Below are 14,201 nucleotides of genomic sequence, written 5' to 3' on the forward strand. Positions count from 1 at the left end.
ATAGCAAGTGGACAGATGAGTACTATACCGCTTAGAAGAATGTTTGACAAAATGTTGTTGTTGTTGTTATGTGCCGTCGAGTCGCCTGCGACTCATAGCAACCCTATGAACAACAGCCCTAAACTCCGCTCTGTCCTGTGCCAATCGCACTGTCTCTGACACTCCCATCCCAATAGGAAACTAAAAATGAAGAAAAAAAAAACCACACCCCATCTTGACTTCTGAAATGTTCATGGTCCACTGCTTCAAAGGAGAGAGACTCAGAAATGTATTTCCAGAAAGACTGCATCTTGGGAAGCCCTCGTTAATAGTTGTTCTTTGTTACATCCAATGACAACAGCATGCTCACCTTAGTCCCTGAAAGCACTGAATTAGCGTGAACCGACCGTGTTCTACTTGGGTTGGGGGCTTGGGAGGGGGGATGGCTCAGCTGATCACTGTCCTGCGCATACGTGGGAGGAGAGACTAAAGAGTTAATCAACAACCTTGATAGTTTAAACATTGATATTTTAAAAGGCAGCCCAGTGTGCCTCTTTGATTTGGCTTTTTTCTACCCAAGAGTGAGTCACCGGGCACGTCCTCTGCGTGGGTTAAGCCTCGTGTGGCCTTTGTGGATGTGGTCGCCTGGCGGGCTGGCCTGTCTCTGCTTATCCTCATCTGTTCGCCCCTGCACATGTTGTTGTCCTTGATCTTGAGCCTCGGGGCTGCCGTTTCCATTTTCCTGGCTTTGGGAGAGGCCATCTGTCCAGAGAATTGTTATTAGAGAGAAGATGGGCAAATAACAAGCTTATCTCTATGCTGCAGGGTTACCTTGGATACCCCGATGAACAGGAAGTCCATGCCCGAGGCTGACTTCAGCTCCTGGACGCCCTTGGAGTTCCTGGTGGAGTGAGTACCGCGGGGGTGACCATGACCAAGCAGTTTCCAGCTCGCCAAGTCTGTGTTCTCCTGGGGTATCAACATAGGTGGTCTTGGTGAAGAGACCAGGTCTTAGCAGCTCATGGGTTCCAACATCCAGGGTTAGTGGCTGAATGCTAAGTGTATGTGGGGTGGCTGTGAGTTGAAAGTTGCCTTGACAACTCCTAATTACAACACAGCCCTGCACACTCAGATATGACTGGCAGCCTTCAGGGCCACCCCCTCCATGAGCTCGACTCTGTCCCCAGAGTCCACATCACTTGTTCGGCCCCCTGCACTGGGCCTGGTAATGACCTGGGTGTTAGGTATCAGCTCTGGGATAGAAGGCTGCTGATAAGTCACAGTGTCCCAGGAGTTCCTGAGTGCTTCCACTCTGGTGATGTAGTCCACAGAGCAAACCAAAAGGTGATTTGCCTCCGGCACTTCAAAGGCACCAGCACTCCAAGCAAGAAAGATGGGCAGTTTCCTCTTGTGTGATTTCCAGCCTCCTGGAAACGCGCTGGAGGGTCTGCTATGAGTGGGCTCCAATTGTGCAGTGAGGGTTTGGTTTTTAAAGTGGGATTTACAAACTCCTTCCACCTTCATAAATGCACTTGAACTTTAAACCCTTTAGTTAGCAGCAGCTAACTCTCTTGCACCAGCCAGTGATTCCTTTTGGATGGATACAGTTACTGTGTCAGTGGGGGTTGGTGTGTTGGAATCAGTGAGACTGGCTCAGGACAGGGCAGGCTGTCCATAGGGTCCTGATGGGTCGCAGGTAACTCAACGACACATGACAACAACAGTAAGTCTGCTGTTAGGGACCTCTTTAAAATACTGAAGAGCAATGGTGTCTCTCTGGAGACTAAGGTGTGTCTGATACAGGCCATGGTCTTTGCAATCACCTGTTATGCATCAGACAGTTGGACAATGACCAAGGAGGATAGAAGGAGAATTGATGCCTTTGAGCTGTGGTGCTGGAGAAGAGTATTGAGAGTACCATGGACTTCTAAGAAAACAAACAGATTCAGCCTGGAGAGGGTTAAACCGGGTGGCTCCTTGGATGCAAGGATTCTGAGGCTCCATCTAACATACTTTGGACATGTTGTAAGGAGAGACCAGTCCTTGGAGAAGGACATCATGCTTGGGAGGGTGGAGGCATGAGGGGGAAGGCCCTCTATGAGGTGGATTGATTCAGTGACTGGGGTAATCGGGATGGGAGTGTCAGAGACAGTGTGATTGGCACAGGACAGAGCAGAGTTTAGGGCTGTTGTACATAGGGTTGCTATGAGTCGCAAGCGACTCAATGGCACATAACAACAGCAATAACAACAAAGGAGAAAGAAGGGTCAGGAACACTTTTGCTGTTAGTGTCATCCAGTCAATGCGGACTCCCAGCAGCTCTTTGAACCATAGCCCTGAATCTTGCCCTGCCCTTCCTCAGTCACAAGAGCTCTGAGATGCTCAAGGCCATTGCTGCAGTTACTATGTCGCTCCATCTTGTTGGGGGTCTTCCTCTCTTTCTCGGACCCTCTCCCTTGCCTAGCATGCTGTTTTCCTGCAAGAACTGACCTCTCCTGATCACCAGCCCGAAGTATGTGAGATGAATCTTGCTGCCTTTCCCCCCATGGAGCTCTCTGGTTACACTTCCTCCAGGACAGTTTTGTTTGTCCTTCTGGCAGTTTGCGGGATAGTCAATACTCTCTTCCAACACCACAGTTCAAGGCCTTGATTCTTCTTTCATCCTTATATATTTTCCAGCCCTCAGGTGTATAGGAAGCAGATGGCAATAACATGGCTTAACATCAGGCATTGTTGCTGTTATGTGCCATTGAGTTACCTATGACCCATAACAGCCCTGTGCACAGCAGCTCTGAACCCTGCCCTGTCCTGAGCCAGTCTCACTGACTCCCAAACACCCACTCCTTTTGCCCCATTTACCATGTCAGTCCATCTTCTCTCTCCTGCACTGGGGTCTTTCTCTCCTGCATTGTTTCTCCACTCTTCCAAGCATGATGTCCTTCTCCAAGGACTGGTCTCTCCTGGACACATGCCCAAAGTATGTGAGATGGAGATTCAAAATCCTAGCCTCCAAGGAGAAACTTGGTTTCACTCTCTCTAATAGAGACCTGTTTGTTCTTTTGGTGGTCCATAGTGTATATGTTCAATACTCTTCTCCAGCATCACAAAGGCATTAGTTATTCTTTTGTCATCCTAAGTAATTGTCCAGCTCTCTGATGCATAACAAGTAATTGTGAAGACCATGGCCTAAATCAAGTGCACCTTAGTCCCTAGACTGACATCATTACTCTAGCACTTTGGAGAGGCCCCTGACAGCAGACTTCCCCAGTGCAGTTCATCTTTTGTTTTCCTGACTGCTGGTGCCAAGATCAGGCATGTCTTAGTGTTTAAACTGGCATTTTTGTTCTTTAGTACTTTGGAGAGGTCCTCGACAGCAGATTTTCCTAGTGCAACACATCTTTTGATTTCGAAGCCAACTATAATAAAATAATTGTCAACTTCAGTATTTTTTCCCTCTATCATATTGCTCATGCTAGCTGTTGTGGTTGATAGGGAGTCAGCTATGACTCACAGCCACCCTGTGAACAGCAGATCTGACCCCCGACCTAGCCTGCACCATCCTCATCCTCTCTGACCCACTTGAGGCCATTGCTGCGTTCAGTGAGTCACTCCATCTTATTATGGGTCTTTTCTTACATTGACCATCCACTCTTCCAAGCATGATGTCGCTTTCCCAAGCACTAGCCTCTCCTAGCAACATGTTCCGAGTACGAGAGATGAAGCTTTGACATCTTTGCCTCCAAGAATCACTCTGGCTGCACCATCTCCCAAGACATACCTGTTCTGATTCCGATTCATAGTGACCCATCTGTGTAGTGCAGAACTGTGCTCTGTGGTGTTTGGGAGGATGTGACCTTTCAGAAGCAGGTTACTGGGCCTCCCTTCCAAGACTCCTTGAGGTGGGTTCGAACCTTCAACCTTTTGGCTACTAGTCAAGTGCTTAACTGTTCATATCACTCAGGTGGTGTTGTTATGTGCCATCGAGTCGCCTGCTCCCACTTAAAATTGTAGCACCATATTATAAAGAATTCCAACTGTACAAAATTACAAAAGATAAAGCTTGTCCCTTAGATATTGGAAGGAGGAAGGTTCTGGAGTCACTGGGGAATTTGATGTGGAAGGAGGAAGGTTCTGGAATCACTGGGGAGTCGGATGTGTGTCATGACATCTGGTAGGTTTATTACAGCGATGGCTGCCCCTGCCTGTGCCCCTCGGCGGTTGACGTATGAGCAGATACTCAGATTTTCTGCTTTCAGTGATTAAAGTTCCTCTTTTGTTCTAGAACCTTCCAAGACTGGATCACGGGGAAAAACCGACCAAGCTCAGGAAGCCTCATCCAGGTGGTGACGATGGGAGGGAGGACGGAGCTGACGCCCGCCTATTTCTGAGGTCATCTTGGTGCCTGCCGGAATGTTCTCAGAGTGCTGCGAGAGGTCACAGCTGGCTCTGTGTTTTCTGGGATCCCCTGTGTTGCTGTGACAGTGTCAATCCTGTTTTTCTAGTGTATGTTTGCTCTCCTGAGACAGTGTCCAATATTTGTGGAAAATTAAAGTGTGTGAGGATGGCAGCCGCCCAGTAACACCCATCAGCGTCAGCGTTCACTGCTTTCAGCTCTGAACGTCTGGCTTTAGCCCTTTTGTAATGACCTCAGACCCTGGTGATGTGTCTGCCTCCTACAGTGGCTGCTACCTTGATTGTCTCAATGATTTTACTGGTTTGGGAATGTTTGGAGGGTGCAGCTATTTGTAAATGTATATGTCACGGGTGTGGTTTTGCAGCCTTGAATGAAACTGCCTTAAAGCTCTAGTGATGTGACCCAAACCCAGCGGACTGGCTCCCTGTGTCCTTCTGAGCAGTTGCCAAGTGTCCCCTGGCCGAGGACTAAGGCCTCAGCTGTACAGGAGAAGTCCCTGTGATGATCTGGGGTTTTCCCACCTAATAAATGCACTTCGTTTATCACGGTGTCTTCTTTAATCAAAGCCCGTCATTTGTGCAGGTGAGTGTTGAAGGTCCTCTGAAGAGAGGATGCTCTCTAAACCCTGAAACACGTTTTCTCAGACACGAACCCAGCCACAGCGCTCAGGTTCTGAGGGTGGTGGTAGGGAGGTGGACCTCACATGTTTAGAAGCAGCTTTTCCACAACACAACCATTGGCTGTTTGGGCTGAGATACAGAACAAAGTGTGACACTGTCATTTAATTGCTGGTAAGTTGGAGAAACATGCCTGGAGCCTGTCACCAAACTGCCCGTGTTTGCAAAGGTCGACCCCAGGTGGTTGGTCTTTCCTGTATTGTTGCTGTTCGGTGCCGTCAAGTCAAGTATGACTTGTAGCGACGCTGTGAATAATAACACATCTGGATTGTGTTCTCTCTGTGCTATCTCTGACACACCTGAGCCCACTGCTGCAGTTCCCGTGTCTGTCTCATCAAGGGTCTTTCTTCTGCTGACCCTCTTATCTTTCCAAGCATCATATCCCTTTCCAGGGAACAGCCTCTCCTTTGAGACGAAGTTTCGCCACCCTTGCCTCTCAGGGATGCTCCACTTTCACATTTTCCAAGACAGATCTCTGTTTTTTGGCATGTTGTGGAATATTCCACACTCTTCGCCAACACCACAACTCAAAGGCTTCAGTTCTTTGAGTCATCCTTATCCACTGTCTAGCCTTCAGATGCACAGGAAATGATTGAAAAGACCTTGCCCTGAACCAGGCTCACCTTAGTCTTCAAACTGACTTCATTGCTCCTCACTGATTTGGAGAGGCCCCTGATAATGGACTTTCCCAGGAGAGTATGTCTCCTGATCTGACTGCTAGTACCAAGGATGTTAATTATGGATCTAAGTAAGAAGAAACGGTTGAAAAGTTTACTCTTTTCTCCATCTATCACATGTTACCTATTAGTTCAGGAATGAGGAGTTTTGTCTTCTTGATATTGAGATGTGTTCCATATTGAGGGCTGTTGGCTTTGATCTTCTGCAGCAAGAGTTTCAAGTACTCTTCACTTTCAGCAAGCAAGGTTGTGTCATCTGCATAAGGCAGGTTGCTGATGATTCTTTGATCCTGATGCTGCATTCTTCTTCGTAGAGTTCTGTTGGAGACCGAGGGTAAAGTAATAATGAGACAGACAACCAAGAATGAGATAAGAGAGAGTAAAGACAGGGGGCCAGCAGTCCTGACGACTGAAGGGGCCAAGCCAGGCCTCTCTGTGTATTTATTGAGAATCATCAGAAAGGTAAACGAAGGATAATCACAAGGGAGTAGAAATCAAAAACAGGATCATGGGGAAGTCTTTTGCACATAAGATGGAGTTCTCTGTTGTTTACCTTAATGCTAATCTCAGGATGGAGGGATTCAATAAATAAATACAAACTAAGAACATGTTGACTCTTAAGGAATGCCTTAGTGCCTCAGAGTGAACTCCAGCTTGTATGTTGTTGTTGTTAAGTGCAGTGGAGTCTCAGGGCGACTCATAGTGACCCTATGAAGGAGAGTCCTCGACACTTGGGTGTCTCTCATCCTCTCTCCGGGTTCATAGGGTTTCCGGAGGCAAGCTATTATGGAAGTGGATGCCACTCCTGCTTCCAAGCTTGTTTTCATTGGGGAGCTCCTCCCTACTATCTGTCCACATTGGGTAACCATCCATTAATGCATGTGACACATCAGTGTCACAGTGTTCAGCCTCACAGCAACCACAAGTGCCTGCTGTAAGGCATCTGTACACCAGGGCTATACGACCTAGAAGAATGCCTGAACAAAAACAGGCCCTCGGGCCCTACAGTGTCTTAGCAGCCTGGCATGCCCAATTGCTGGGAAACTCCCTGCCCCAGACCCCCATTCATCTGGCAAGTCCTCTCTGCCAACCCCCTCGTGGGCCCCAAAGAACCACCACACGTGCGCGGAGTCCTCAAACCTACTGCGCCTCTTCCAGCTTGTATATGCCTCCCTTATATCCTGATAAAGCGTTTGGTTTATTATTAATATTAAATTTGATATTCACCTTTCCACAGAGTTCAGCTTCTTGAATGATTTGCCCAGCATACAGACTGAATAGGTATATGGAAAGATACAACTTTGATACACACCTTTCCGGATTTTAAACCATGCGGTGTTCCCTTGCTCTGTTCACACAACAGCTACTTGGCCTAGGTATAGGTTTCGCATGAGCATAATCAAGTGTTCTAAGATTCCCAAAGTATGTAAGAAGAAACTTCTCCATCCTTGCATCCAAGGAGCACTCTGGCAACACCTTCTCCAAGATGTATCTGTTTGTGCTTTTGGCAGTCCGCGGGGTATTCAGTATACTCTTCTCCAGCACTGCAGCTCAAAGGCATTGATTCTCCTGTCATCCTTTATTGTCCAGCTCTTAGATGCATGGCAAATGATTGAGAAGACCATGGCACACCTTAGTCCTCAAGCCAATTGCATTGCTCCTCAGTAATATGGACAGGTTCCTGACTGCAGACTTGCCCAGTGCAATGTTGTTGCTGTTGGGTTCTATCGAGTTCAGTATGACTCATAGCGACTGTATGAACAGCAGATCTGAACTCTGTCTTGTCCTGCGCCATCCTCACACTTCCTGACACGCTAGAGCCCATTGCAGCAGTCACTGTATCGCTCCATCTGGTTGAGGGTCTTCCTCTCCTCTGCTGACTCTGAACATCATGTTTCTCTCCTAGGAATAGCTCCTCCTAGCCACATAACTGAAGTATGTGGGGTGACACCTCATCATCTTTGCCTCCAAGAAGCACTCCGGACCCTCTCCAGGACATACTTGTTTGTTCTCTTAACTGTCCATGGGATGTTCAGTGCTCTTCTCCAGCACCACAGCTCAAAGGCATCAATTCTGTCAACCTTCATTATTGCCCAACTCTCAGATGCATATCAAGTGATCAGAAAAACCATGGTCTGAATCAGGTGCACCTTAGTCCTCAAACTGACATAATTTCTCAACAACTTGGAGAGATCCCTAACTTCAGACTTTCCCAGTGCAGTATGTCTCCTGATTTCCTGACTGCTGGTACTGGGGGTATTGATTGTAGATCCAGGTAAGATGAAGTTGTTGACAGTTTCAGTCTTTCTTCCACCTCTCATGATATTGCCTGTCTGCCCAGTGGTAAGAATCTTTGTTTTCTTGATGTTGAGATACAATCCATATTGAAGGCCGTATTCTTTGATCTTCTGTAGTAAATATTTCAAGTCCGTCTCATTGACAGTAGGCAAGGTGGTGTCATCTGCATAATGCAGGACCTTGTTGAGTCTCCCTTCGATCCTGATGTTACATTCTTCTTCATATAATTTGCTCAGCTTATGGACTGGAGAGAGAAAACAACTGTGACACATACTTTTCTTAATTTTAAACCATGTAGTATCCCCTTGCTCTGTTGGCACCACAGCGGCTTGGTCTAGATTCAGGTTTCGGATGAGCAACGATTCTGAGTTTGTTAGGAACCATGGCTTGGTTCAGGCTGACCTTAGCATGTGAATTGTACTAAGTCATCCATCATCACCTTCACAGTGTCTCCTGTTCACTCTGAGTTAGTGGTACTGATGTTACCCCTCATCCTTTAGATGGGGCTGCGTTTGTGTGTGTGACTCTGTGCTGGGGGACCCTCCCAGGGCTGGGGGACCTTCCCAGCGGTGGCCCTGGTTTACAGCAGCTTGCACTGGACTGAGAATTTGAGGGGGACCGGGCTGCCAGCTGTGAGCATTTTAGAATCCCAGAGAGCAGAAAGACTTATCTAAACCATGTGAGTAAGAAAGCTGTTCAGCTGGTCATTTTACCCCAAGTTCAGGTTCCAGTGGTTGCAAGCATCTTTGGGATCATGGAAACAGCTTCCCGGTCTCTGTGCACAGGAGAAAAATGAAATCTGAGTCTAAACTTTTCCAAGATCACTGAGGTTGAAACTGGCCACTTGGTTATTTTTTTTTAGAAGCCAGAACCCAAGTGCACGGCCGTGGGCCGATTCCCACCCTGGCAACGGTCCACCAGGCTTTCGAGGCTGTAAATCTGCACCAGAGGAAACGGCCCACCCTTCTGCCCCAGAGCAGCTGGTGGACTCGAGCTGCTGTGTTTTTGTTGCAAGGCACCACACCACCATGGTGGTGGTGGTGGTTGTCAGATGCTGCTGAGTAGAGTACGACTCAGAGTGACCCTACGAACAACGGATCGGCACCCCGTCCTCTCCTGTACCATCCTCACCGTCTCTGACACTCTTGAGCCCGGGGCCGCAGTCACTGTGTCAGTCCACCTGGTTAAAGATCTTCCTCTCCTTTGTCGTCCCTTCACCATCCCAAGCATGACGTCCTTCTCCAAGGAATAACTTCTCCTATCAACATGCCCAAAGTCTGTGAGATGAAGCCTCATCATCCTTGCCTCCAAGGAACACGCTGGTTGCTTCTCCAAGATGTATTTGTTTATTCTTTTGGCAGTCTGCGGGATATTCACCACTTCCCTCCAACATGACAGTTCAAAGGCTTCAATTCTGTTATCCTTCTTCACTGTTCATCTCTCAGATGCATGTTGTTGATTGCTGTCGAGTCAAGCACGACTCATAGTGACCCTTTGAACAAAAGGCCTGAAGCCCTTCGATAACTATCAACATTTATCAAAGTTCATATGCACAGCAAGTGATTGAAAATCAGATACATAGAAAGTGATTGAAAAGCCCATGGTGTGAATCAGGTGCACCTTAGTCTTCAAACTTGACATCATTGCTCCTCAATAGTTTGGAGAGGTCCCTGACTATAGTCTCAGTGCAATATTTCCTGATCTCCTGTGACTGGATTGTGGATCCAAGTAAGATGAAGTCATTGACAATCTTTTCTCCATCTAGTGTGATGTTGCCTATTGGTCCAATGGCTAGGATTTTTGTTTTCTTGACATTGAGATGCAGTCCATATTGAAGACTGCAGTCTTTGATCTGCATTAAGTGCTTCAAGTGCTCACTTTCAGCAAGCAGGGTTGCGTCATCTCCATAACGAAGATTATAGATGAGTCTTGCTCCAGTGCTGATGCCACATTCTTCTTCATAGAGTCCAGATTCTCAAATAATTTGCTCGGCATACGGACTGAATAAATATGGAGAGAGAATAAGACACTGATGCACACCTTCCTCATTTTAAACCATGTCGTATTCCCTTGCTCTGCACAACAGCTTCTTGTCTGGGTATAGGTTTCGCATGAGCACAATGAAGAGTTCTCGAACAAACTCAAACCCACTGCCATCTGTTAATGGTATTCATGGCTGTCACCACTGGGGTTCTCAGGCTGTAAATCTTTATCATTGGAATGACTGGTAGTTAGAAACCTTTTGTTTAGCAGAGAAACAAATAGCATGGAATACTGTCAGATTTCCTTTAAAGGAGCAAAGTGGAGAAAGAATAAATAAACCTTCAGGCTGAAGGAAGCACATTAGGAAGTCAGAGATCCCACACAGAGGCTTCTGCCTCAGGAACTCTAGAGAGAATGTTATGAGTAGAAACCTGATGTTGGCCTTTCTATGAAGTTGGCACTGAAAGTGAAGAAGGAAGCCCCGCCCCTCCCCAAACTGAAGCTAAAGCACAGGCATTAAAGGCCAAGAGGGTGTCCTGAAGGGCATCCACAGCCGGAAAAAAAGAATATCCTCATGTCACCCACCCTCCGGCGGCCCAAGACGGTGAGACTCCGAAGGCAGCCCAAATGCCCCCAGAAGAGCGCCCCCGGGAGAAACAAGCTTGACCACTATGCCATCATCAAGTTTCCCCTGACCACTGAGTCAGCCATGAAGAAGACAGAAGATAACAACACACTTGTGTTCACTGTGATGTCAAGGCCAACAATCATCAAATTAAACAAGCTGTAAAGAAGCTCTATGACACTGATGTGGCCAAGGTCAACACTTTGATTAGGCCTGATGGAGAGTTGCCCCTGACTATGATGTTTTGATGTTGCCAGCAAAATTGGCATCATCTAAACCGAAACCAGCTGGCTAATTCTAAAGACACATTTCTCTCACCAAAAAAAAAACAACAAAAAAAAACCCCTCATGTTCTGGAATGTCTGATCATTGGTAGATGGCCAGTGTGGCCTGGACATATCTTGTAGTTGTTGTTGAGTACTGTCGATTCCAAACTGATTCATAACTGACCCTCTGGAGGGTTTTCAGAGGCAGTAAATCACACGGGAGGAGATCGCCCATCCTTCTCCCGTGGAGCAGCTGATGGATTCGAACCATGTGCCTTTGAGATTGCAGCGCAGCTTCTTCCCACCAGGCCACCAGAGCTCCTGTAATTGTTAGATGCTTTAAAGTCAACAGCATCTCATAGGAACCCTATAAATAACCAGTGTGAAACCTTGCCCTATCCTGTGCCAACCTTGTTCTCTGCCATGCTCACGCCCATTGTTACAGTTACCGTGTCAGGTAATCTCATCGAGGGTCTTCCTCTTTTTGACTGAGAGTTTGCTGTTCTGAGCATTTTAATGCTTTCCAAGGACTGGTGCTTCCTGACCACACGCCCAGAGTGTGTGAGGTGATGTGTATCATCTTTGCCTCTAAGGGCTGTCCTGGGAGCACTTCCTCCAAGAAAGATTTGCTTGTTCTTTTAGCAGTCCATGCTTCATCAAATTCTTCCCCAATGCCACAATTCAAAGACACCTGTTCTTTGGTGTTCCTTATTTGTAGAAACTCAAACCCATTGCCTTTGAGTCAGAATAATTTCAGAATTAACTCTCCAGGGAGTCTTCAGAAGCTGTAAATTGCATGAGAGGAGTTTGCTCAACAATCTCTCAGAGAACGGTGGGTGGACTTGAAGTGCCTGCCTTTGGGTTTGACTCCTTGAGTAATTTGATGTTGTTGTTAGGTGCTGTCTGGTTGACTGCCACTTACAGTGACCCTGTGAACAACAGACCTGAACTTTGCACAATGCTGTTTCATCCTCATCCTCTCTGACACACTTGAGTCCATTGCTGTAGTCACTGTGTCAGTCTATCTGGTTGAGGGTCTTCCTCTCCTTCAGTGACGTTTCCCCTTTCCAAGTATGACATCATTTTCCAAGGACTTGGAGCTCCTGACTATATACTCAATGTATGTAAGATGAAGTTTCACTTCGTTGCATCTATGGAGGACCCTGATTACACCTTCTTCCAGACATATTTGTTGGTTGTTTTGGTAGTCCATGGGACATTATGTACTCTTCTTCAACACCAAAACCCGAAGACTGTCATTCTTCTGTAATCCTTATTCATCGTCCAACCTTCAAATTCATAGCACATAATTGAAAATATGGTTTAGGTCAGGTGCTCCTTAGTCTTGAAAATGACATTGTTGCTTATTAGCACTTTACGGCGGCTCTTGACGACAGATTTGTCCCGTGTAACATATTTTTTGAATTTCTGACTTACTAGAACCAAGGGTGCTGATTGTGGATCCAAGTAAGATGAAGTGGTTGATAATTTCTCTTTATTCTCCATCTGTCCTCATGTTGCCTGTTGGCCCAGTGGTGCAGATTTTTGTTATCATAATGTTGAGATATAATCCATATTGAAGGCTGCAGTCTTTCATCTTTGTAGCAAGAATTTCAAACCATTGCAAGCATAGATTTGAGGCATTGAGCACTAATGAATGAAGACCAGAAGAGTTGTGGGATGACATAAAAAATATTCACAAGAAAGCAAAGGTTATCACAAAGAAAAGGGAGGAAGAAGAGACGGAAATGGTTGTCACAGTGAACTTTCAGAATTGCACTGGAACGTCAAGAAGCCTAAACAAAGGGAAGAGATGCCAAAGGAAAAGAGATGTACAGAAGGTTGTAAAGGCAGTTTGAGAAGACAAAGCAAAATATAATAAAATGTGCAAAGAGCTGGAGTTGGTAAACCAAAAGTGAACAACTCATTTGACATTTCTCAAGCTGAAAGAACTGAAAAAAAAAATCCAAGCCCTGAGTTGCAATACTGAAGAATATCATGGAAGGATATAAAATATTGAAAGATGCAGGAAGTTTCAAAAGAAGATGGAAGGAATACACTTAGTCATGGCACCAAAAGAATTGGCAGAGACAAAAAAAAAAAAAAACAAAAAGAAAAAAAAAAGAATTGGCAGAGACAGAACCATTTCAGGAAATAGCATATTATCAATAATCAGTGCTGATCAAGGAGGACATTCAAGGCGCATTGAAGGTTTTGTTGTTGCTGTTATGTGGTGTCGAGTCATTTGTGATTCCTAGAGACACTTATGTACAATAGCTCTGAACCCTGCTCTATCCTGAGCCAATCTTACTGTGTCTGAAACACCTACGCCTAATATCCCAGTCACTGAGTCAATTAATTTCATTGAGGATCTTCTTATCTTGTGCCATCCCTCCACCCTCCCAAGCATGATGCCCCTCTCCAAGGACTGGTCCCTCCTTGCAATATGCCCAAAGTATGTCAGACGAGACTTCAGAATCCTTGCCTCCCAGGATTGCCTGGTTTCAGCCTCCCCACGACGAACCTATTTATTTTACTAGCAGTGCATGATATAGTCAGTACACTTCTCCAACACCACCGCTCAAAGGCACCAATTCTTCTGTCATCTCTAGTCATTGTCCAGCTCTCTGATGCAAAGTATGGAATTGTGAAGACCATGACCTGGATCCGGCACACCTTAGTCTCCAGACGGACATCATTGCTCTTCACTAGTTTAGAGAGGTCCCTGATAACAGACTTCCCCAAAGCAATTTATCTTTTGATTTGCTGGCTGCAGGAAACAAGAGTGTTAACTGTGGAGCCAAGCAAATCGAAGCTGTCTAAAAGAAAAAAACAACCCACAAAGAAAAAGGGAAAAAAAGACCACAGGAATCAACAGACTACTAATAGACATATAGATATATTTTAACCAACAGATGTTTCTGGAAGTGTTCACCAGGCTGTGCCAAAAAGTCTGTAAGACAGTTACCTGGACAACTGACTGCAAGAAATCCCTGTTTGTTCTCATTCCAAACAAAGGTGATCCAACAGAAGGTGAAAATGTGCCTTGCCCATCGGCTTCCTGAACACACCATGGCTTCAGTCAGGGGCACCTTCATTAGTAATTACACAAACTCACACTGTTGTTATTGTGTGCCATTGCGAAGAACCATCCTATCCCCAAGCTGATCCTCCAGCGGGTTTTCAGAGGCAGTAAGTAAATTGCACGGCTGTTGTTGTTGTTGTTATGTGCCGTCAAGTCATTTGCGACTCATAGCGACCCTATGTACAACAGCCCTAAAC

General features: G+C 46.1%; 1 protein-coding gene across 1 annotated transcript in view; it reads left to right on the forward strand.

Moving 5' to 3' along the window:
- Window positions 1-4,367, forward strand: part of QDPR (quinoid dihydropteridine reductase) — a 39,269-nt gene extending 34,902 nt beyond the window's left edge. Inside the window, exons 6-7 of the mRNA XM_006884516.1 lie at window positions 805-888; window positions 4,262-4,367. Coding sequence (XP_006884578.1) covers window positions 805-888; window positions 4,262-4,367 — 190 coding nt within the window. The remainder of the gene's footprint in view (window positions 1-804; window positions 889-4,261) is intronic.
- The last annotated feature ends 9,834 nt before the right edge of the window (window positions 4,368-14,201 follow it).

This window comes from Elephantulus edwardii, unplaced genomic scaffold (genome assembly GCF_000299155.1).
Source record: "Elephantulus edwardii isolate Elephantulus edwardi_28Jun2011 unplaced genomic scaffold, EleEdw1.0 scaffold00035, whole genome shotgun sequence".
Classification (NCBI taxonomy): Eukaryota; Metazoa; Chordata; class Mammalia; order Macroscelidea; family Macroscelididae; genus Elephantulus; species Elephantulus edwardii.